At 37.3% G+C, this 25,634-nt stretch overlaps 1 protein-coding gene across 2 annotated transcripts in view; it reads left to right on the forward strand.

Moving 5' to 3' along the window:
- The window catches only part of LOC131439132 (eukaryotic translation initiation factor 5B), a 338,283-nt gene that overhangs the window by 103,195 nt on the left and 209,454 nt on the right, over positions 1-25,634 (forward strand). For both annotated transcript variants that reach the window (XM_058609794.1, XM_058609793.1), the window contains exon 5: positions 24,857-24,933. In XM_058609794.1, coding sequence (XP_058465777.1) covers positions 24,857-24,933 — 77 coding nt within the window. The remainder of the gene's footprint in view (positions 1-24,856; positions 24,934-25,634) is intronic.

Consider the following 25,634-nt stretch of genomic DNA (forward strand, 5'->3'; position numbering starts at 1 on the left):
TTTAATTATGCTGTGTTCATTCGTTCACTTCTGATTAGTATGCGCTGAGATACAGTGGACACCGCAAATCATGATTTTTAAGAAGCGTTTTCAAAAATACCTCTTCACCGACATATTTTTCCACGAAAAAATTACAAAATGTTGTTCGAATGATGCTTTTTATCATGCAAAACATTTGAATTTATTTTGTTGAACGATAATTCTGGGGAAAAAATCGCAAAAATGATGATTTTTTTCATCGTTTAGACCCCCCTTAAGGCTTACATTCCAAAGTGGTTTTGGATGGACAATAACTTCTACATTATCACAGTATGTCAATTTGCTGAATATAGTACTACAAGCATACACCGCACTCAAAAGTCATCAGTCACGCGTTTATACACTGATTTCTTTTTTCCAAAGAATTCTTGGATATCCACGACCTTAACTAGACTATATGAAACCAAACAATTCCGTATTGTACAATTCATCATTATCAATTCACTGAAGCATGGTTGGATTGTTTTGTATACGTATAAAGAAAATTTTTCTGGCATTCGGCATCGGCCATTACCCGAAAGCGGTGATGTAGTGGTACGAGGACAACACTGACACACAGATGGTGCTGTTGTTGTTGGATTCACCAACTGTCAAAAGATACCAGACCGTACCAACTGTCAAAAGGTTTTGTGTGAAATTTTAGAACATTTCGATTAGTCAAAAATAGTGACAGCCATTTAACAGATCGGCTGAAAAGTTCGTATCGTTTCTATGAGAGGGCGCCACTAGAATTAAATCCATACCATTTTCAGTTAGTACCAACCTTCAAAAGATACGTCTATAAATTTGACAGCTGTCTGATTATTAGTTTGTGAGATATTGCATTTTGAGTGAAGCTACTTTTGTTATTGTGAAAAAAATGGAAAAAAAAGGAATTTCGTGTGTTGATGAAACACTACTTTTTGATGAAAAAAAGTGCCGCCGATACCAAAAAATGGCTTGATGAGTGTTATCCAGACTCTGCACCGGGCGAAGCAACAATTCGTAAGTGGTTTGCAAAATTTCGTACTGGTCATATGAGCACCGAAGACGATGAACGCAGTGGACGTCCAAAAGAGGCTGTTATCGATGAAAACGTGAAAAAAATCCACAAAATGATTTTCAATTACCGTAAAGTGAAGTTGATCGAGATAGCTGACACCCTAAAGATATGAAAGGAACGTGTTGAACATATTATTCACGAATATTTGGATATGAGAAAGCTTTGTGCAAAATGGGTGCCGCGTGAGCTCACAATCGATCAAAAACAACAACGAATTGATGATTCTGAACAGTGTTTGGAGCTGTTATATAGAAATAAAACCGATTTTTTCGTCCGGAGTCCAATCGACAGTCAGCTGAGTGGACTGCACGCGATGAACCGAACCCAAAGCGTGGAAAGACTCAACAATCGACCGGTAAGGTTATGGCGTCTGTATTTTGGGATTCGCATGGTATAATTTTCATCGACTACCTTGAAAAGGGAAAAATCATCAACAGTGACTATTATATAGCGTTATTAGAGCGTTTGAAGCACGAAATTTCAAAAAAACGGCCTCATTTGAAGAAGAAAAAAGTTTTGTTTCATCAAGACAATGCACCGTGTCACAAGTCGATGAAAACCATGCTGAAATTGAACGAATTGGGCTTCGAATTGCTCCCTCATCCACCGTATTCTCCAGATTTGGCCCCCAGTGTCTTTTTCCTGTTCTCAAACCTCAAGAGAATGCTCGCTGGTAAAAAATTTAGAAGCAATGAAGAGGTAATCGCTGAAACTGAGGCCTATTTTGAGGCAAAGGACAAATCGTACTACAAAAATGGTATCGAAAAGTTGGAAGATCGCTATAATCGCTGTATCGCCTCTGATGGCAATTATGTTGAATAATAAAAACGAATTTTGGCAAAAAAATGTGTGTTTCTATTAAACGATACGAACTTTTCAGCCGAACTGTTAAGTGAAGCTACTTTTGTCATTTTCAAAACAATGAATTCATTAAACAATTCCATGTGTTTCTTTTCTTTTTGGTGAAAAAAAGCTCAGTAATGCCTTCAAAGGTGTTATCCAGACTTGGTTCTATCAAAAATAACCATTTGTTATTGCTTTGCTGAATTTAAACGTGGTTGTACAGATACCGATGATGGTGAATATTCTGGTCGTCCAATTGATGTGATTACTCCTGCAAATGTCAAAAAAATCCTCAAATTAGTTATATCGAATAGTTTCAATTATAGAGATTTTTACGTTTAGCACATTCGTCTCTTCGGACCAGAAAAACTCTCTGACCTTATGTGCGGGGTTGGGAATCGAACCCAGATGGGTTGCCTGAAAGACATCGACTATCCCATCACGATATACTTGTCTCTTCTAATCGTAAATTGAAATTTTGTGAGACAACTGAGACCGTACAGATATCAGAAGGAAGTGTAATTACAGTCATGCATGAACATTTTACCATGAGAAAGCTCTTTTCCGAGATTGAGCTGCTTTTACTCACAGTCCATCAAGAACAACAACGTGTTGATGATTCAGAGCAGCGTTTGGCCATGTTTACAAGTAATAAATCAGAATTCTTGTGTCCATATGTGACAATGGACGAAACATGGACCTCATCACTTATTCCGGAATCGATTGTCATCTTCGTGGACTGCATTCAGTGAATCTCATCCGAAGCGTTCAAAGGCACAACAGTCGACGAGGAAGGGTATGGCTTCAGTGTTTTGGGATGCAAATGGTATAATCTTCATCGACTACCTTGAACAAGTGAAAAACAATCAATAGCAAATACTACGTAGCGTTGTTAGATCGTTTGAATGCAATAATACACTGGTCCACCACTACAATTACAACCGATTCACGAATAGCCCAGATCTGGCCCCCAGTGACTACTGACTATTCGCTAATCTCAAGGAAATGTTCGCCGATAAGAAATTTAATTCAGATGAGGAAGTACTTGCTGAATGTGAAACCCTTTTTTGAGACAAAAGACAAATTCTCCTACAAACCCGTCATCGGAAAATTAGAAAAGCTTTGCAATTATTGCTCTTGAAGGAAATTACGTGGATGAATAAAATCGATTTTTTGCATAAAAAGAGTTTGTTTTAAGTTAGTCATAAAGTAAATCAAGCATGCTTCGGTTGAAAAAAAATAGTCAAACTTAAAAGAGAGATTGAAAATTCGTTGATATCAAAACTAGGGGACGATATAAACCATAATATAAAATACTAAAATCGCTAACAAATACATTAAAAAAACGATAAAAATAGAGCAATAAAGCAAAAGGTAATTTACTGCATAATCAAGCCTGTTTCGCTTCGGCGATGAACTTTTATATTATAATTAATAATTACCCGAGCAGTAATGCCGATTTCCTAGTCTAAAACATCACCTTGACTAATTGTACAAACGGCAGGAATCTCTACCTTCAACATAGCCGGCGAACGATTCCTGAAAGTGAGCGAAAAACATAACAACTCTTCCATGTTAGTAGCCATGGCAGTCGAGACCCCTGGTTGATTTTGCTGCGAGTGCGTACAGTCTAAGGTTAATGGTGCAAACCGGTTCCACCGACTCGTTCATTCATTATTCATTGAATGAAGCGGTAGCGAAAAAAAAAAACGCAATTGCGATACGCAAAAACAGAAAGAAAATGCACCTACTGGAAAGAAATCGAAGAACTAAAATGAATAAAAGAAAATTGCACCCATTCATAAATTGTCGAGTGGGTTTTTGGAGTCTCTCGGAACGAGAAACATTGTTTCGTGTGAGTTCGTAAAATATGTGCATGCGAAATTTGCGAAAATCCGGCCGATACCAATTTAGGTCAGTTACAAACCTTGAAGCATTTTGCGTCTTGGGATTCAAACTTTCAGGAGCAATTTTACCACACTATCACTGCATTGTAATTAGCGGAACCAAACCATTGACTATCTGCGAGGTACCCAATCTGTTAAGAGGACCGCCGTTCCATGGATGCAATTCCCTGCCAATCATGCAACACGGTCCGAAGGTGGTCATTTTCATTGACCATCATCATCAGCTATTCGCAAAACGGTTCAACGACAAGCTTTAAATTTTCGACCATTCATCACTTTTTTTTTGCTGATGGCCATTCAAGTCTTTTGGTCGGTCGGTCGATCGGTCAGCCGAAATAATTTACCCTTCCGTCCTTCCCGTCCATTACACTTAAAACTTTTCAACCCACGACAAGTGCGTCGACGGATCGGAGCGGCGTAAAATCTGTTTTGCTGCTTGTTGCGTAGGACCATTTCCTACCGTCGTCCCACGGTCGATGATGTCTCCACCGAGGAGGTGTGTTGCAATTGCGTTGCCTGCGGCTAATTTTTCAATAATTGGATGCTGCATCGTAGCCGGTTTGTTTTGTTGTTGTAGCTTTTTTTTCTGTTGGTGTTGTTTTTCGTAGATTGTTCCCAAGCCGTTGGGACAATTTCCGGTGCGTTCCATTCTCTTGCTCTTGCGCTACGTGTGACGACCATCATCGACGGGTTGGGCCAGTTTGTAAACATATTAAAATTAGTAATCCATTTCGTTAATCGATTCTCGTATGCAATTTTAGTGATCGTAAATTTACATTTTTTCAGTCCGTTTTTATATACGGTCGAATCTTTTTTTTTTTTTTGGCCACATTCTCTCGCGATGATCATGTTCAAGTTTCTTAAGATTTTGGCTGCAATGCAACTTTGTATTTTGATTGGCTATCGTTGAATAAGGGAAAAATTGTTCGAGGATAAAACTCATCCAAAATGAAATAAATCGATTACACGTTTATGATTCATAAATTCATAAGTTATTTGTATGTTGTGTATTACTACCTTCTATTGTAGCAAACCAACTGTTTTATAGCAACGGTCTGCCTCAAATTACGAGTTAAACAATCATTACTCACTGAACATAATCAGCTTTACACTGTATGAAGAAGCAAAAAGGGGCTAGGTCGTTCCAGGGCACTTCATTTATAATAATAAGCACTTCGCCCATACTTTCTAGTGATGTGTTGAAGAAACTACTTCTAATGACTACATCATATGAATCAGCCGCAATGAAAGCTGTCCTAATGGAGATTAGTTCCGATGGGAGGGGACCACCTTTGTAGACGAATTGTTAGGAAAAAAAGAAATAGTAAGTTGGCATTTCCACTCTTCCTACCAAATACGCTTAAATTAAGTATCTTGGTGGTCTTTCTAAGAATGTGCTCAAAAAATACCAAGCTTTCTATTTATAACTTTTCATTAATTGATAAAAATTTGAGTGAACCTAAAGAGTAATTTTGTTGCTGGTATCTTCTTGGCAACACTGTATTTGACAGATCACGCGTGAATCGTGTCATACTACGAAAAAATAAGCTACAAAATGGCCGATTTTTCGTGAAAAATCGGACACCGCAAATCATGATTTTTAAAAAGCGTCCTCAAAAATGCCTCTTCACCGATTTATTTATCAATATTTTTCCACGAAAAAATTACAAAATGTTGTTCGAATGATGCTTTTTATTATACAAAATATTTGAATTTATTTTGTTGAACGATAGTTCTGAAAAAAAAAAATCACAAAAATGATGATTTTTTTTGTCGTTTAGACCCTACCGCCTCTTAAGAGATTTACTTTTTTATTGAAAAATTGTGTTCAGCGACGAAGCTCTTTCCTGGTTTCCTGGTTAAGAAGCAAAATTGCCGCATCTGAAGTGAAGCATTGCAAGAGTTACCGATGCATCCAAAGTAGGTAGGCAAAGTAAGTAACTGTTTGGTGTGGATTATGGGCCGGTGACATCATCGGGTCGTACTTCTTCAAAGACGACGATGGGCGGAACGTTATTGTGAATGGCTAGCGCTACCGTGTCATGATTGACGATTTTTTTTGCCCCAAAAAGGAAAAATTGAACATGCCTGATATGTGATTTCAACAAGACGGTGCCACATCCCACACGGTACGCGAAACATTGACCAAATTGAGAGCCGCTTTCGGTGAACAGTTTATCTCACGTTTTGGACCCATAAATTATACGCCTAGATCGGGTCGTCAAATGGTGAGATAACTAAGTTCTCACAAGTCCCTATCTCATGCCTCCCCGAGCGTCTATGATGACATTTGGTCAATAGAACGGCGTCGACTGGGTGCTATCGCCTTCTGCGTTAGTAGCAGAATGAGAGGGTGCGAAATGGCTTGTAGGTTGAAACCCATCCTAAAATGCAGTGTTTATCACAGTATATTACAACATATAATTCTGTTGTTCATTACATCATGTATTATTATTATTATATTTATTATTATTATTATTATTATTATTATTATTATTATTATTATTATTATTATTATTATTATTATTATTATTATTATTATTATTATTATTATTATTATTAGAAGAGCGTAACTTACACTTCGACATTTACTGTTATATTGTATCATAGCATATTATTTCATATATTATCGTCTTACACTATTTTATGTTATTATATACTATGTTGTATGGTATTATACTGCATTGCATTATATCACATTATATTGTGTTATAATATAATATATTTTATTTTATTATATTTTATTATATTGTATTCTATTATATTATGTTATATTGTATTGCATTATGTGGTATATATTATAGGGTTTATTATGAGTAGTACTACGTACCTCTGCGCAAAATATAAATTTGTTTTCCTTGTAAGTTACCATTTTTAAAGTAACTTTCAACTAAATATCAAGGTCGTCACAAGGTGAGCTTGGTTCTCGCTGGTTCCGGTTTCATGCCTACACGTGTGTCTGTGGTGACAAATGGTCTATGGAATGCGTTGATGGCAGAATGAGAGGATGAGAAATGACATATAAATTCAAGTAATATAATATCATAGCATATCGCAACATATCATTTTATTTATTCTATTATTTATTATATAATTCATTGAACTATATTATATTGTTTTTTATTGTTATTTTCATAATTATATTTATTGTTATTATTATTAATTTGTCATCAATAATAATAACATATATTATTTTCATAGATGTAGATATTATTATTATTATTAGAAGAGAAATATTCTACTTTCTGCAGTATTGCGAAGATAGAAGAACATAACTGAACTCTACATTAACTGTTATTTTATATCATGTTTCGTAATTTATTATATTATATTATGTTATATTATATTATTTTGTAATCTATTATATCATTTTATGTTATATTAATTTCATTACACTATGTTTCATTGTATTTATCAATATAAAACATTTTACACGGGAGCGTAAAGAGGAGGGAGCATCAGGGCATCGGACGAATTGATGACTGGACGAGGGATTGTGGATAGCCAGCCCAAGTCACTTGAAGGAAACTTGTTTCCTTCTGAAGGTTTGACATGAGTCTGACGCGCCCTTCTCAAACAAACCATCAGGCGGGTTCAAGCATGTATAGCGATATGCTTCATCCATGCACTGGATATTATGGTTGGAAGAGCATCTTTTATTCTCGCGGAATACGAGTAAGTGACTCTACTTACGTATCCGCCCAACCCTTTTTGTTCGCTTTTCGGTAACAGCTATAGTAAGAAGGTGAATGGATGAGTCATATCGGGGCTACTGTAAGTCTACCCGCATCCACTGGCAAGTCCTTGAACTGATGGTGGCTTCACTTCACATCACATCACATCATAAATTATACGCCTAGATCGTGTGATTTAACGCCTTTGGACTATTTTTTGTGGAGACATGAAAGCCAATAATGAAGCATTTATTCGTAAAATATCGGGCAATATGTTGGAGAGAGTGGCATCGTTCACGAAATCATCTTCAAACATTTAATTATATTCATCGTTCTATAGATTCCAATAATGATTTCTTTAATTTTCTCAGATATTTCGTGTTTTTTTTATTCAAATCCTACACCTCTTAAAAAATCACCTTTCAATTCGAAATTTGCGAAATTGAAAAAAAAATTGATGCCAAAAGTCTTGAATTGCATGAAACGCTGAGATTTAATGTAATCTCGAAATTTTTTTTTTGGAAAAATCGAGTAATCGACTTTCTGGGAGACTCAAAACTCCCAGTGCCAGAAAGTCGATGTTTGAAAAAAATATATTTTTTCTGGATAACACTTAATCTCGACATATCATGCAATTTTAAGACTTTTGGCATAAAAAAAATTTCGATTTCAGAAATTCACGTTCACGTTCACGTTCAAGAAATTCACGTTCACGTTCAAGATTGAAAATTTTTCAAACTTAACCGCCGGGCAGCAACCCTTACTCATGTCCGATTTAGCTCAAATTTTGCATGACGACTTTTTTCGAGGTGCTTAGACTTTTGAGCAATAGTGCTGTACGAAATAAGAGAGGATCCCAAAATATTGGCACACTTATATATATATATATATATATATATATATATATATATATATATATATATATATATATATATATATATATATATATATATATATATATATATATATATATATATATATATATATATATATATATATATATATATATATATATATATATATATATATATATATATATATGTACAAGAGCGGTAAAAATCAACGTGTTTTGTCGGTTACGTCACTTATACCATCAAATCTCCGGAAACAGAAGTCGCAGTCATTTGATATTTGAACTTGATCAATGGCACAATAGTAGCTTTCAAATGAGTTTAAGTTTGTATAAATCTGTTCGGCCATCTCCGAGAAACATGTGCGGTCAAAAAACAACACGTTTTGTCGGTTACATCGCTTATACCATTACATCTCCGGAACCAAAAGTCACAGCCATTTGAATTTTGAATTTGATCAATGGCCCGACAGTGGACGGTAGCGGTTCAGCCATCTCTGAAAAAATTGAGCGGTAAAAATATCTTCGAAAAGTGCACACACAGACATTTTCCGATCTCGTCGAACTGAGTCGAATGGTATATAACACTATGGGTCTCCACCCGATCAACAAGGGAGAACAAAATTGTATCTAGGGTTGTTTTGTTTTTTCTATCTCAACTAGTCATAATCTTGGCCTCGTTAATAGTTAAAATAACAAAAATTATAACTCAATTTAACCTAGGTGATAGCAAAATTGTTACAAACCTTGATATGTAAATATCAATATTATATCTAATTTGTTACAAATTTAGTACGAATTATCAGCTGTTATTACCCATTTTTAGGGGGGAAAGGCTTTACCGTGCAATTCTAAAAATAGGTTTCGCGAAGTGAGATGAAATTGCATACCTTTAGGCGATTTGATTTACTATAAAAAAAGTCATGCACAGCTAAGCGACAGGTTCCGAACCGGGAAGTTTTGAGTTGCCAACATACGCTACGATTGCATCGGGGCATGAGAACCAACTGATGATGGAAGGATATATTGGCATCATATAATAACTAGTGTAAGTCCATATTACTACAAAAATAATCTATCGCTCTTCTCGCTCCCTCTTTCGTCGTCCCCTTCCAACCGGCATATGAATGACAAAGGGGCTATTTTAGAACTATGAGCAAGCTTTCGTTTGGTACTGAAGAAAAGTTGTGAATGAACGGAAATGACTAAATTCAGTGAAACAAAACTATCTTATAGAATCTGAGGAAATTAACTAATGAATGGTAGTTTTTCAGCTTTTTCTTCTTTGTACCAAGAGGGCCGACTTTAAAATAACATTCGAATCAGTTCGGTCGTTCAGTTGAAGTAGTGAATTTTCTGTCGGTGTGTGTCGTATGGCTGTGTGTATTGACGGGCATATTTGATTAAAATGTGCACTTTATTTTCTCGGAGATGGCTGAATCGATTTTCGTAAATTTATATTAAAATGAACATTCGTTTGAAAGACAGTGAAAAATCAGAAGAAGTGTACATAACATCGATTCGAATAGCAAGTTTTTATGATTGATCATCAACCAATTGCCTATTAGTCACATTAGTTTGCGATATCCGCAGCCAGAAGCCCAGCAAGTAATGTTAAAAAAACCATCAAAATTGAACTTTCATTCCGGTTTGATTGTTAGATATCTACTTAGATTGACTCACAGAAAAATGATTCAAATGGAAAATCACATAATGCGAGTCGATTGCTTTAAACTCTACATTGCAAATTTCGAATCCCACCTCGTGGTTTCAAATTGGAAGTAATCAAAGTACTACGAAATGAGGCTATCATAAATTTATCAGATATGGATAGATTGAACTTTTCAAATAGAAGGTATTATGGTGCGATAAAACGATAAATTTTGTCTGATTCATGATTCAGACCCGTACCCAGGATTTCTTTTCGGGAGGGGCCCAAAGATTAAAAATAATTTTACCGAATATTGCTTATGTACCTAATTCTCGGTGTGCCTTTTACGGGTGTTAAACTTTAAACTTTTCCATTTGAACTGATATTGCATTACATTTAATTACGTTTACTGTCTTGTAATTTGTGTAACACATATCGGAGACATTCTAAATAATTATATATCTGTTTTTGATTTAGGGAAGGGCCAGGGGCTAAGTTTAGATTTTGGTTTTGAGCCCAGTTTAGCTTTGTTTTTCGTTTATTGCAGTGTCACTTTTGAAGACGTTTTGAAATTTTTGACACTTATCACTCTAAGAGAAAAAGCGAAAAATCATGTTGAAGAATATATATTTTCAATTTAAAATTAATATTTGAATAAAAACTTTACTCAATTTCAGTAGGAATTACTTAGGAACGTTCTCACATTTAAAATTTAGGCCGTCATATTGAAATCAAATATCAAATTATTGTTTTCAAAAGCATCTTCAGGAATGTGAAATTGGAAAATATGTTTGTTACTGCTGTTTATTGAAGTATAGCATTTTTCGGGTTGAAAGTCAAAAACATGATCGACAAAAGTGTTTGAACTCTCTTTTTCTCAATTCTCTAGTATAGTTTTATCTGAAATATAACGGCCCTTAATATAATATCTGGACTTGCTATAATCTTAATAAAATCTGAATGTTTGCTTCTGATTTGGAATCATATTTATAACATAATGAGATATAAATATCAGGATCTTATATAATTTTGATAGAATCCTGTTATACTCTGTTGATCGGGCAAGGCTCCGTTTGAAAGTCGGTTTTTCCAGCAATTCTAATACCTTTCTATAGAGAAAGGCAAAAAACAATCACAAATCGTGTTATGCAGTTAAAGTTCATGTTAGAGTTAACCCAATTTTGCTTGAATATCATACGCAGAAGTAACAGGAGCGCAGGTTATCGCAAAGCCAAATCGAAAGCGCCATTTAAATGCTGTGCTGAGACATGCACAATGCTGCGCTCCTGTTACTTCTATAAATTCAATTCATGCTAAATAGCGTTTTATTGGGTTTAATCTAAATAGTAATCAACCAGCTTGAATTAAAACAGCCTTTCGTCGCTGTTCACTATTTGAAATGTGGAAAAAATATTGTTGTTCATATTGACCATCCTACGTGCATCGAGAATATTGCAGTCATTATTCCTCAGTTGAAAATCTATTCAGTAAAGTTTTCTTTATTGATGAAAATATAATAATTAAATCTGCGCCAATCACTTCGGTGTCGAATTAAGGAGTGTATCGATAAGTAGTTAGCAACATTCAAACAGTTATTACTTTGAAATGGCTTAATTTTTTGCAGCGTGTTCTGCGGTGACATGTTTGTTTACATGTCAATAACAGCTGCACAATCAATTAGTTTCGGTACGGTTTATCGTCTCAATGATGAGTCGAATTGATCCGGAAACGCGAAAGAAAATTCTGCACACTTGATGCTCAGAAAGTGGTGTCACGTACAACGAAATTGCAAAACGGGTGAACCAGCGTCAAAATTATTATCGAGAAGTTCGGTAAGACCCTTTCAATGAAGGATTTGCCTCGATCTGGTAGGAAAACGGGTCCCAGCCAGGCCCGGCCGGGACTTAAAAGTGGTTGAGTACATCAGGAAAAACCCATCGGCGTCGACGCGGAATTTGGCCAAGCAGTTCAACACCAGCATCGGGATGATTCAACGGATCAAAGTTCGGAATTCCCTGAAAACGTACAAGAAACAGAAGGTGCCGAAAAAGTCCCTGGTACAGCAAGTTCTGGCCGAAACAAGAGCGCGAAAACTGTATAACCGAATTCTACAGAATGAAGACGAATGCATCCTGATCGACGACGAAACCTACGCCAAGGGAGACTCTCGAGCGCTACCCGGACCGCAATATTATACGAAATCGGTGTACCAGGACCTGGACGACGATGACACCACGGTGGCGATGGAAAAGTTAGGGCAGAAGGTGTTGGTCTGGCAAGCAATTTGTACCTGTGGTTTGCGGTCTTCACGAAGGGCACAATTAATGCCAAGGTGTACGAGGAAGAATGTTTGAAGAAGAGAATGCTGCCACTGTATAGAAAGCATAAGGCTCATCCTCTCTTCTAGCCGGATTTGGCTTCAGCCCACTACGCCAACTCCGAACTACAGTGGTTGTTAAAAAATAATGTACAATTCGTGGAAAAGGACATCAACCCACCGAACTGCCCGGATCTTCGGCCAATTGAAAGGTATTGGGTAATTGTCAAGCGGCACTTTCGGAAGGAAGGAAGGAGTTAAAAAAAACTTATTTCATGAATGAAAATCTCAGAAGTGAGTTAATTTTTTTCTGATCATGATTTTCCCCACACTGACACCTGGTCTAAATAATTCGGTTTCCTTTTGCCTATTTGCAACCTATTGGAAAGATCCCTATGTGTTACACTAAACAAAGTCACAATACCACTTGTTTAGTACGAAAATATTTGAGCTCGATTTGCATCACGCGATGGATACGAGTTCCCTTACTATACCAACGTTTGCAATAAAACATGAACTAAAGATAAATAATGGCATTGCCGACGAATTGCCACTTGAAACCAGTGGCGATAAGGGACGTGGACGAATTGAGCTCAACACCCTGAATTCGTTAGTTTCTAATTCTGATAATACCAGTATCACGCACAAAGTCTTTAAAAGACTTTGAAGGTTAGTCTAATCAGCACATGATTCATGAACAAGTTTACGATACATAGAGCTCATTTAGAATAACGGAAACTAACTTCATAATGTTTCGAAAACCTAACCATTCCTGTTTATTAAATCCGTTCCACTGCGCACCACTCTCGGATCGTAAAGCAATCTTAATCTGTCCCGATTAACAGTCTACCTCTATTCCACTGACCCAGCTTGAAATGTCACAGGAAATAGGAAAACCGTGCCTCCGTCAGTGCACGGCCTACGGATATGCTTTCATCTAATCGCCATTATTATAAAGCAACACAACCGCCCTGAAACCGTTAAAATTTCCCGCTTGGAATCGGAGCAACCGAGCTGTGGCTGCCGGAAAATGTTCCACCACAACTCACACTCACACACACAGCATGAGATGATCGCCGGTTGCCGCAAAATGGGTCATACGTAACTACCGCGCACCATGCTAAACACCTCGCACAAGTGAGTGAGGTAGTTTAGTTGAGTAGTGTTGAATGAATGAATGAATGAATGAATGAATGCAACACGAATGAAAGCAAACAGATCGGAAGTTGGTCCGAACCGGCACTCAACGACCGGACATTGCATGCCGCGAGCGTGTGCGGTCTAATTATTTCAACTGAACGGCAGCACACCGGCCTGAACGCTAATATCATCGTACACGATTTTGACTGACTGACTGACTGACTGCGGATGGACCGGATCGGCAAACAATATAACGAGCAAATCGGACGGAAGTAACATTCAGCGTTTCTGTGGACCCATGTAAGATCGAGCGACGCTGGGAGGGAACTGACGTTAGACGGGAGAGGCATGAATAGTCATGCTGATCAGTTGCGCCTCATACAGAGCAGTACCGGACGCCAAGTCCGGTCACGTCCATCATCGTCGCACCCGAAGACAAAAGAATTTGTCGCAAAGCCGCTGGGTATTTGTAATTTGTAATTTGGCTTCGAACGCGCGCGCCAACGGTGGTTGGGAATGATGTCACTTCGTACTTCCAAAACTTCTTCGACGACGGATCGGAATTTTGGCTAACCTGATTTATTTGTTAGCGGAAATAACGAAACAAAGATCTTCCGACAACGGTTTCTACAACGAATAGCCGACAGAGGGTAAACCTGTCGTTAATTTCATTTCTTGAACTCAAATGGAAAGTGTGAAAAGTTTTCGGAAATTGTTGAATGGATTTTCTCAGCATTCAATATATCTGAACCCTTAAAGACCCTCATAATGGCATTCCTTCCAATAGCTAGAACCTTTTTGAAGCAGTTATCAGCTCAATGGCCAATTGTCTCAGGTTTTGTATCTTTTGATGGATAATTTATCACCCGTCGCAAATGATACAATCACTGTCCTGCAGTGGAATTGTCGAAGCATCATGCCAAAACTTGATTCATTTAAAATATTATTGCATAGTCAAAAATGTGATGTATTTGCTTTATGCGAAACATGGCTTACTTCAAACATAGCTTTAAGTTTTAATGATTTTAACATTATACGTCTCGATAGAGACTCTCCGTATGGTGGAGTGCTTTTGGGAATTAAGAAATGCTATTCCTTTTATAGATTAAACATCCCTTCAACTTCTAGTATAGAAGTTGTTGCTTGCCAAATAAACATTAAAGGCAAAGATATTTGCATAGCTTCGGTTTATATTCCTCCAAAAGCACAAGTTGGACAGCAACAGCTTAATGAAATGGTTGAAGCCCTTCCTGCACCACGATTGATTCTGGGGGATTTAAATTCGCACGGTATTATGTGGGGTTCCGTTTACAATGATAGCAGATCATCTTTAATACAAAACATTTGTGACAATTTTAGCATGACGGTATTAAATATGGGTAGCATGACACGGATCCCAAGACCTCCGGCACGCCCAAGTGCATTAGATCTATCTCTTTGCTCAACATCAATTCGACTAGATTGCACCTGGAAAATACTGCCTGATTTACACGGTAGCGATCATTTACCAATCATCATCTCAATTAGCAGTAGCAATTGCATTGCTACTTCCGCTAGTATTCCATATGATTTGACAAAAAATATCGACTGGATTAAATACCAAAGTAGTATCTCTAGTATTTTGAATTCAATGGAAGAGCTCCCTCCACTTGAAGAATATGACTTCCTCATTTGTTCGATTCTGGAGGCAGCAGAACAATCCCAAACTAAACGCTTTCCTGGGCCAACGACTAACAGAAGGCCTCCCAACCCCTGGTGGGACAAAGAGTGCTCAGAGGCTAAACTCGCAAAACAAAATGCTTGCAAGACGTTTCTAAAACGGGGAGGAGGAACTCCTCAGAATTTTGAAAAACTTATGGTTTTAGAAACCAAGTACAAGAGCATACTTCGAGCCAAAAAATGTAGCTATTGGAGACATTTTGTCGAAGGTTTGTCAAGAGATACCTCAATGAGCACTCTTTGGAACACGGCCAGACGAATGAGGAATCGTAACGTGGGCAATGAGAGTGATGAATACTCGAACCGATGGATATTTGACTTTGCTAGGAAAGTTTGCCCAGATTCTGTTCCTACGCAGAGCATTATACGGGAATCTCCTCCAAATAATGGTTTTATTAATAACCCATTCTCAATGATGGAATTTTCTATAGCACTCTTGTCTTGTAACAATAACGCTCCAGGGTTGGACAGAATTAAATTCAACTTGGTGAAGAATCTGCCCAACCTCGCAAAAAGACGTTTGTTGGAATTGTTCAACAAGTTTCTTGAGCAAAATATTGTTCCACCTGACTGGAGACAAGTGAAAGTTATCGCCATTCAAAAACCGGGGAAACCAGCTTCCAATCACAACTCATATAGACCCATTGCGATGTTGTCCTGCATCAGAAAATTGTTCGAAAAAATTATTCTACGACGTCTCGACACTTGGGTCGAGACGAACGGTTTGTTGTCAGATACTCAGTTTGGCTTCCGTAGAAATAAAGGGACGAATGATTGCCTTGCATTACTTTCGTCTGACATCCAAATTGCCTTCGCTCAAAAGCAACAAATGGCATCTGTATTTTTAGACATTAAAGGAGCATTTGATTCAGTTTCCATTGATGTTCTTTCAGACAAGCTTCACCAAAATGGACTCCCAGCGGTTATAAATAATTATTTGCACAACCTTTTGTCAGAGAAACACATGCATTTTTCACATGGCGATTTGGCAACACTCAGAAATAGTTACATGGGTCTCCCGCAAGGCTCATGCCTCAGTCCGCTCCTCTATAATTTTTACGTAAATGACATTGACAGCTGTCTAGTAACCCCATGTACACTAAGACAATTGGCAGATGATGGCGTGGTTTCAGTTACTGGACCCAAAGCTATTGATCTGCATAAACCATTGCAAGATACCTTAGATAACTTGTCCGATTGGGCTGTTCATCTTGGTATCGAATTCTCTGCGGAGAAAACAGAGTTAGTCGTCTTTTCAAGAAAGCATGATCCCGCGCAGCTTCAGCTCCATATGATGGGAAGAATGATCCAACAGGTTTTAACTTTTAAATACCTCGGGGTGTGGTTCGATTCCAAATGCACGTGGGGAGGACACATTAGGTTTCTGATAACAAAATGCCAACAAAGAGTAAATTTTCTTCGAACAATAACAGGATCTTGGTGGGGTGCTCATCCGGAAGATCTAATAAAATTGTATCAGACAACGATACTTTCAGTGATGGAATATGGATGCGTTTGCTTTCGTTCCGCTGCAAACTCTCATATTATCAAACTGGAGCGAATTCAGTATCGTTGTTTGCGAATTGCTTTAGGGTGCATGCATTCGACACATACAATGAGTCTTGAAGTTCTGGCGGGAGTTCTTCCATTAAAAGATCGATTTTGGGAGCTTTCATCACGCCTGCTAATAAGATGTGAGGTGCTGAATCCCATGGTAATTAATAATTTCGAACGACTAGTCGAGCTTCGATCTCAAACAAAATTCATGACAGTATATTTTAACCATATGTCACAGGAAATCAACCCTTCAAGATATATTCCTATCCGTGTCAGCCTCCTAAATGTCCCTGACTCAACTTTATTTTTCGATACATCCATGCAGCGCGAAGTGCGTGGAATCCCGGATCATCTACGTTCGACGGAAATCCCAAAAATATTTTCAAGTAAGTTCAGGCATATTGACTCTGAGAAAATGTTTTACACGGACGGATCGCGAATTGAAGAAGCGACAGGGTTTGGTATGTTCAACAATAATGTTTCGGCCTCATTTAGGCTTCAAGAACCTGCATCTGTTTATATAGCAGAGCTAGCAGCAGTTCATTATAGTTTGAGTGTAATCGTCACATTAATTCCAAACCATTTTTTCCTCTTCACAGATAGTCTGAGTGCAATTGAAGCCATTCGCTCAAACATGACTGGCAAGACTGAACCGTTTTTCCTGGGCAAAATAAAACAGTGCCTGAACGACATATTGAATAATAATTATCTAATCACTATAGTCTGGGTCCCGGCTCATTGCTCCATTCCTGGCAATGAAAGAGCCGATATTTTAGCCAAACGTGGTGCTATTGAGGGTGAAATTTATGAGAGACCAATTGCTTTCAACGAATTCTATAGCTCGTCTCGCCAAAGAACACTTGCCAGCTGGCAAGCTTCTTGGGATAAAGATGATCTGGGTCGGTGGATGCACTCAATTATTCCGAAAATATCGACAAAGGCATGGTTCAGGGGACTGGATGTGAGTAGAGATTTCATTCGTGTGATGTCCAGACTCATGTCCAATCACTACACGTTAGATGCACATCTCCTTCGAATTGGGCTCTCCGAGACTAATCATTGTGCTTGTGGCGAAGGTTATCGAGATATTGATCATGTCGTTTGGACATGCGTGGAGTATCGTGATGTCAGATCTCAACTAATAAATTCTTTGCGTACCCAAGGTAGACTATCCAATATCCCAGTTCGAGACATTCTTGCTTGTCGTGACCTTTCATACATGAAACTTATTTATCATTTCATAAAGAAAACTGGAGTTTCAATTTAATAAAGGCCCCTTTCAAGACTTAGTTCTGATCCCAGCTGCGTCCATGAGTTCAACCAATAGCTAAATTAGAATAAAAATAATGTAATGATACAAACAAACTCGAAACAGTTTATGAAATTATTAACAAAATGTCTGAAAATAACAGCTTATTTTATAATTTATAGAAGTTAATCGTTTGGTTCAAATAATATTTCCGAGTAGATTTCATAATTAATGACGAGTTACCTAAGATGATATTTAAGTAATAAGAGAATATGTTTTAATAAATGCAAAACGTTGTGACTATGTTAGAATTAAATTAGGATAAGAATATTATGTAAAAGTGATGCTACGGCGAAGAAAAACTTATGTAAACTGCCTTAAGAAATAAACGTATTTATGAAAAAAAAAAAAAATGGAAAGTGTTGAATCATGGGCCGGTTATTGTGTTTCTATGTTACTGTACAACAAACCGGGATTAGGATTGGAGTTCTGTATTTATTGATTGTATTGTTACCGCATGGGTGCTAAGCATACATTACTACTTTCTTATTTCAACTTTTCGTCTTCGATTCATCAGTGCATTAGCAGTTTGTGCTGAACTTCTTGTCACCTAACGTTTCAACCTAAACCACTAAGCAGAAGAATAGCTAATGATGTTTGCAAAATACTTTCTTAACATTCTTTCACTGGATTACCCATGTGAGACCGAAACCGCTGGTTTTGAAAATAGCTGCACCAAAACATTGTTCCTGCAAATAACTGCCAACTTCTGCTTAGCGGTTTATGTTGATCCGTTAGTTCGCTCTTCTATATGTCGCAAAATATTTAACATTCTTATGTTAGGAGTATAAATAAGTTCGTGCAGTGTGTGTGTTTTTTTTTTGGAAAGTTGAAACTTTATTGGCAGAAAAGTTCAACATTGGTAATCGGAAGGAGCTACATCTGGGCTGTACAGTCAGTGAGATAAAACTTCCCATTTGAGCGATTCTAAGTATGTTTTATCGGCTGTGCAACATGTCATTTTGCAAAATTACTTTGTCGTGTATATCGGTGTATTGTGACCATTTTTCTTGCAATGCTCGGCACAAACGCATCAATGGTCGTTGGTCAACCTCTCCCGTGATTCTTTCACTCGGTTGCAGCAGCTCATAATACACAACACACAGCACATGCGCTCAGCTAAAGTATGCTTACCATACGCTTCCACCAAAATACGATGACTTTTGATGGCTGTTTTCATCATATTGAAATAAATCCCGCAAAATCGTTATTCGCCAAAAAGCTCGAAAAAAAATCATTTTGAAAAAAGTTGTATACGCTCCAGCTAAATGACACATACTGTGTGGCTGTAGGTTTCCAACGCAATTTAGAAAATCACTAGAATAAAAATTAAGTAGGTATTCTGTAAGAAAACGGAACGAACTTATGTTATACACTTATTAATATACGAAGTTCACTCACTTGAGACAAGTCGTTTGATCAACTGTATCAGATTTAATGTATTAAATTTCAACTGCGGACGATAACGTGTGACCAGGTAGACCATTTTATTAAAACCAGCCTTTCGAGATATTCAATATGCCCGACATCTTGACAGAGGCGGAACTCAAACTTGCAACTTTATCCAATTCGAGGAAATGATTCCGCCAATGTGATTTGAATTTGATAAATAACAACTCAACTGATCGAACTCCAAAAAAAATCATATACAATCGAATATGGAAATGAAATTTATGGGCGTTCGTTGTCAGCATATCTCTACTCATTCATTTGACTTATGTTGTCATACTGTAATGAAGGTCCCAAATTCGTCGTCAGTTGAATGACCGTACCTAGTGATCTGAAGTTTTGCTTGCATATTTTCCAGTGCCAAGTAGTCTACCTACTTAATTGTCTTAGCTGTAGGTTGTGAACAAGTTCGAATGAATAGACATGAATTTCAACACGATTCTCTCCGTCCAAAATTATAAATAGAGGATTGCGGCTCTCATTTGAGTTTTCGACTATCACCAGCAAGTTTAAATCGATAATTTTTGGATCTTTGAAATGTATTGAGATGTTTTTCAAAGTACGAGGTCAGTTCAAAAAGTACCCGGAATTCTCATTCTTCTAAAAAAATATTTATTTATTCGTCTACATCTATATGGTCCCCTTCAAAGTAATCCCCTCTAGATATAATACACTTATGCCAGCGATTTTTTCCAGTCTTCGAAACACCCCTGATAGTCACTTTTCGTAATGCTCTGTAGTACTCTCAGCGATTCTGCCTTTATCTCTTCAATCGATGAAAAACGCTGTCCTTTCATGGGTCTCTTTAACTTGGGAACAGGAAAAAATCACACGGAGCGATATCTGGTGAATAAGGAGGTTGGGGCATGATTAAAGTCTTGTTTTTAGCCAAAAAATTCAAAAAAAATTCAGCAGTTTTAGAACGAATTTTGCTGCCACTCGTTTCATGTCCAAAACATTTGAAAAAATATGATGGCATGAGCCAACTTCATCAGCAACTTCTCTAATAGTGATTCGGCGATCATCCATAATCATTTTTTCCACTTTTCCCACATTTTCATCGATTATTGACGTGCTGGGTCGACCGGAGCGTTCGTCGTCTTCAACGTCTTTGCGGCCATCTTGGAAACGCTTATACCACTCGTAAACACTTGTTTTTTTCATAGCAGACTCACCGTAGGCTCTCTGTAACATTTCGCACACTTGGTTACACTTTATTTCATTTTCACGCAAAATTTAATACAAATTCTTTGACTCTTCAATTCTTCCATTGTTTAAACTAATAAAAATCGCCGAGCTCAAAAAAACACGTCTACACCAGCCGCTACAAGACAGAATGTAAACAATGAATACAGCTGAAAATTTCACCATACATTAGGGACATATGTACCAACACAATAAAAAAAAATTTTGACCACCGGACTCTCCAGACGCGCGCAATTAAAAAAATCTGGGAACTTTTTGAACAGACCTCGTATAAAAAAAGAAAACTGAAAGATGAAACAATTAGTGTATGTTTATTCTGTAATTGAAATTTTAGCTATCAAGCCTGGTTTGCCTTTCATCTATTATCTTAAATCAATTCGAATGTTTACATAGACTTCATTTGAAGGGCGTTCTCTCATTTAATTGAAAGAAATATTTTGTTATTTCATGAGATCAACTTACGGTTGTTAAACTGAGTTTCGATTACAAGAGAAACTAAAGAATTACTGAATGATGCCCATTCGGTACGTCAGCGAACGTTTTGTTAGAGTGTGAAGTCTACAGCAGGGGAGTGATCGGGGCAGTGGGTGCCACTTTCGGTTTAAATGAGTGGAAAGACGTTTTACTGCGCTGGTCCAGTGTGTGGGGTATTTTTCCGCACGTTTTTATTGTTGCTATTTCATGGAACAGTTTCTGTCTGGTTATCGTTGAATTAAGAGAAAAGAAATTTATTACTGTAAACTTAATAAATATTTGCACCATTTGAATGAAAGAATCTACAACAAACAAATCAACGGGGAAATTTTGTTGCAGTGTAGGTCCCGTTGTTCCCGCTTTATGGACTATAATCATGTAATGACGCAAATATTTAAAGAGAGACACCAGTGTGGATGCCAGTAGAAAGATCTTCTTTATATACCGTTCGGGTTGAACAAGTAGAGCTTATATCCATCAATATTCACTGACAGCAGCTTCGTCCTCAATATTCGAACAACATGTCAGCCTGGAAATAAATAACGAATGTCTGCGGCTTCCATCTAAAATCGAATTCAACTCGTCATCTTCCAATATCAATGCCTTTCATGAAAAAATATTTCTCCAACTTTGTGTACCAGTTAATAATGTGGGATTTTTCAAGAGATGTCTCAGCAAACAGGGATTAGTTTACCACCGAAACTAGTGTGTAATTTTACTGTAACATCACGTTACAAAAAAAAACTGTTGGTGTTTCGTCAATTGCAAGTTGGTGAAGTGAACCGTCAAACCTACTGCCAAGTAAGGAGCCTTTGCAGGAAGTGTTGATTCATTACTTTGTTTTGAAAAGAGATTCTTCTCAATCCCACTTTTTATCGAATTTCATAAATCATTTGTTCTTTTCACTGTTCTGTACCTTTGAAAAATCGGGAAATATATAATTATAATAATAAATATCATAGAATCTATATCCGTCGAAAAATTCGTGGGCCAGAATTTTTTTTTAAACTTATGACGAAGAGTATGACTCGCGCCATGAGCATTTGGCAACGCTGCAATTTTCCAATACACGTTGACAAATGCGCACCTTGCAACACCCAAAAACCATTCCGCGAGTCATACCTTTCTTCATAAGTTTTTCGAATAAATACTGGCCCACGAATTTTGCAACGGACTTAAATTCTACGATGTTTTATTGTATTCTGATATTTTTCCCGATTTTCAAAAGTCCAGAACACTGGGAAAATTCAATTAAATTCAAAAATTGTATGAAAAAACTATGAAAAAAAATTATGCAATAAGTTCAAGTTTATTGTATTATCGACGATCTGTGAAAGTTGCATTCAAATCTGTTTATTTATTAAAGAATGGCATGATTTTATTGAATAAGTGACGACAAATTTTATTTCAAAATAACTTTTAGAACAATGTTCTTTTCATAAACAAAACACTTGAACAAATAGTAAAAAAAATCATTTTTTCTAGTCGACTTTACACACTCTGAACTTGTATCCAAACTGAAAAACAAATGGTGGAGAACATTTAGAGGTTTTTTTTGGTTCGTACAATAAGTACATATTTCGCTTCAAATTTTCACGTTTCGCCTTCGGCTCATCAGTGCTCAAAGCAGTTGAAAATTGAACAAATTGAACTGTCACTCGGTCTAGCCATCTCTGTAGCGATCAGTAGCCGGTCATGAGTTGAGTGATAGATAACAGAAAAAGCGATAAACGGATTGTGAAATTTTACTACCTTGGCATAAAACTAAGTGTTTTCCACTATGGATGGTGACGGGAGATGAGACATGGATTTATTATGAGAATCCCAAACACAGACAATTATGAGTCGACCCTGGCCAACTATCGACCAGATGGGAGCTATGGCTGTACTCGCCATACTCGCTAGGCTTGACCCCTTTCGACTATCATTTGTTTTCATCGATGTCTCACGCTGAGGAGCACTTCACTAATTGTGAAAATATGGAAAAATGGCTCTACAACTGAATCACTTCAAAAGATGAACAGTTCTTTCGACATGAGACGTAAACAGTGATTTGGTGGAAAGACTTCAAAGGAAACTACCTTGAATTTATTACTTACAATCAACATGTACTTACATTAAAAAAATCCCACATTATTAACTGGCATATCTGGTACTACCGAATTTATTACTTAATTGTGTATTCGACTATGCATGATGTAAATGAGTTGCACTTTAGTATAGGTTTCAAATTCTAGGAGCGAAACGGGCTCAATTCACATAATCGATCAATTAATTACAGTGAATAATCGAATGTGTGATAGAAGTGTGTCCTTTTTATCCATATTTACGTTATCCATAAATGTCTCTGGCATTATCCACTCGCTATTTTATCATTAAAATTATAGTCTCCAATGATGAGAAATACTATAAAAAGAGAACTATAATTTTGCCAGATGAAATCATTATTTCAAGCTCGAAAGAATTCTCTCGAAAAATTAATAAATAACAAAAAGAAAAATTTGTTTATTAAACGACGAGATAGTTTAGAATAATTGAGTAACCAGATTTGAAACATTGAAAAGAAAAACTGATAAATGATAGTAGGAAGAGAGAAACTCCTGCAATTGTGACCTTTTACGACACGGAAATAGGAACCCGATGGGATCTATTCTTGCCTGAATTCTTTTTTTGTCACACATCCTCTAGCTAGGCGGTTCATGTCAATCTTCTAGTGGATCCCAGCCCCTTGAAATTTACTTCCAATAAATATTGATCATATATTGTTTTAGCTATATTTTGAGTAAAACAGTCTTCGGTTAGCTACAGATTAATTGAGAAAAAGAAACTACTATCAAACGAAGATTGTATCTGAGGATACCAGAACAGAGTAGAGTTTGCAGATATTGCGCAAATTTTATACCTTCTCAACGACTCATGCATTACATATTCGGTAGTTTGTTGGTGACGTTGCGGAACCCAGAAGCTATGCAAATCGGGAATGTAAAAATTGATGGCGTCTGGAAAGCCAATGTTTCACTCACTCGAAAAGATCCGCTGTCGTGTTGATCGACACGTTTTAACTAATTCGACAGTCACAAATTTTAATCTTAATCGTTCGGAGCCTTCCCGTGCGTAAATTAACGTGTAGCACTCCTAAATGGATCGGACCAGCACTTGGACGGTATTCAGCGATGCCCGGAGCTGATTGCTTTTAAATTCTTATAGTGCTTAGCTTGTCTCGTTCCGAGCCTGATCTTCTAATCCTTTCAATGACATTACGACTGTCTACTGCCGGTGGAATGTTGCCAAGCCTTTTCCGTTTTTTTGTTGTTGTTGTTCTTCCATACGGCTGTGGCGCCCGAAGCAGATCCGGTTTGATTAGGCAGGTTCGTCGACAGACCAGCTTTATTGATTTATCGAAATATTATGCTCTGGGAAATATTTGCAAACTAGCTCGAAAAGTTTTTTTTTTCTTCGTCTCTGTGCGACACGGGCGCAGCTGACTTAAAAGCTTTGAACCAACCAACGTTTTTCGTCAACGAACCTTTTGGTATGATGAAAAAAAATCCAAACAACTTTGCGTTCCGCATGCTTCTCAGTCTATTTGTTCCAAGCAGTTGTTTTTGTCCGTCGCCCATCAATATAACTTTGTTATGCACATTCTAAACGGGTTTTTGTTTTTCTTACTTACTTGCAGTACTCTGGCATTCGAATCGGTCCTGTTGTGAAACGAGATGTCATGAAAGCCTCAACCATGCTGGAGCACGAAAATCAGTAAGTATTGTTTGAACATGTGGCGCATAATTCACTGGGTATTTTTACCTATACTAAATACAAAAATATTTCACAAAAATAATTGTAAAATTCACGTTTTGCCTTCATCAGTGCTATAAGCAGTTTAAAAAAAAATTGATGCAACACTTTAAAGTTATTCCATCGAGGTGCAGTGTCCTTTCTGATGCCCCGGGCGTAGACGAAAGATAACTGATTGGCCGAAGCAGAATGTGAATATTGAGGGAGTTTAGTTACAAGGTTAGCTAAACTCTGAATGTTCACATTTTGCGGCGACCAGTCCATCTTCACTCGTTTACATCCGAGATACCAAGACCTTGTACCCAAATTCCTAAATGTTCTGTCAAAGCAGTCTTGGCATTACATTCCTTTTGTGGAATTTGGTCTTTCTGTTTCAACAGACTTCGCAGCCGATTGTTAGTGTACAGAATCATTGCATGGCTAGTACTATGGATCCTACTGACACTAAGAATCCTTCCAGGTCGGGGCTCCAACATACGACAACTGGCTTGTAAAACCAGCGTCCTATGCATTGAATCGCCGACCCGGGACAAACGTTCTGTCACATTAGTTATTTAAAAAAATACTTTCCATGCTCAAATTTAAGTTTGTTTGACCATATTTTGTATATAAAAAACTATGCAACTCTTAATATCCTATTTAAATAATACTTTCTATTCTAC

The sequence above is a fragment of the Malaya genurostris genome, chromosome 3, assembly GCF_030247185.1.
Source record: "Malaya genurostris strain Urasoe2022 chromosome 3, Malgen_1.1, whole genome shotgun sequence".
Classification (NCBI taxonomy): Eukaryota; Metazoa; Arthropoda; class Insecta; order Diptera; family Culicidae; genus Malaya; species Malaya genurostris.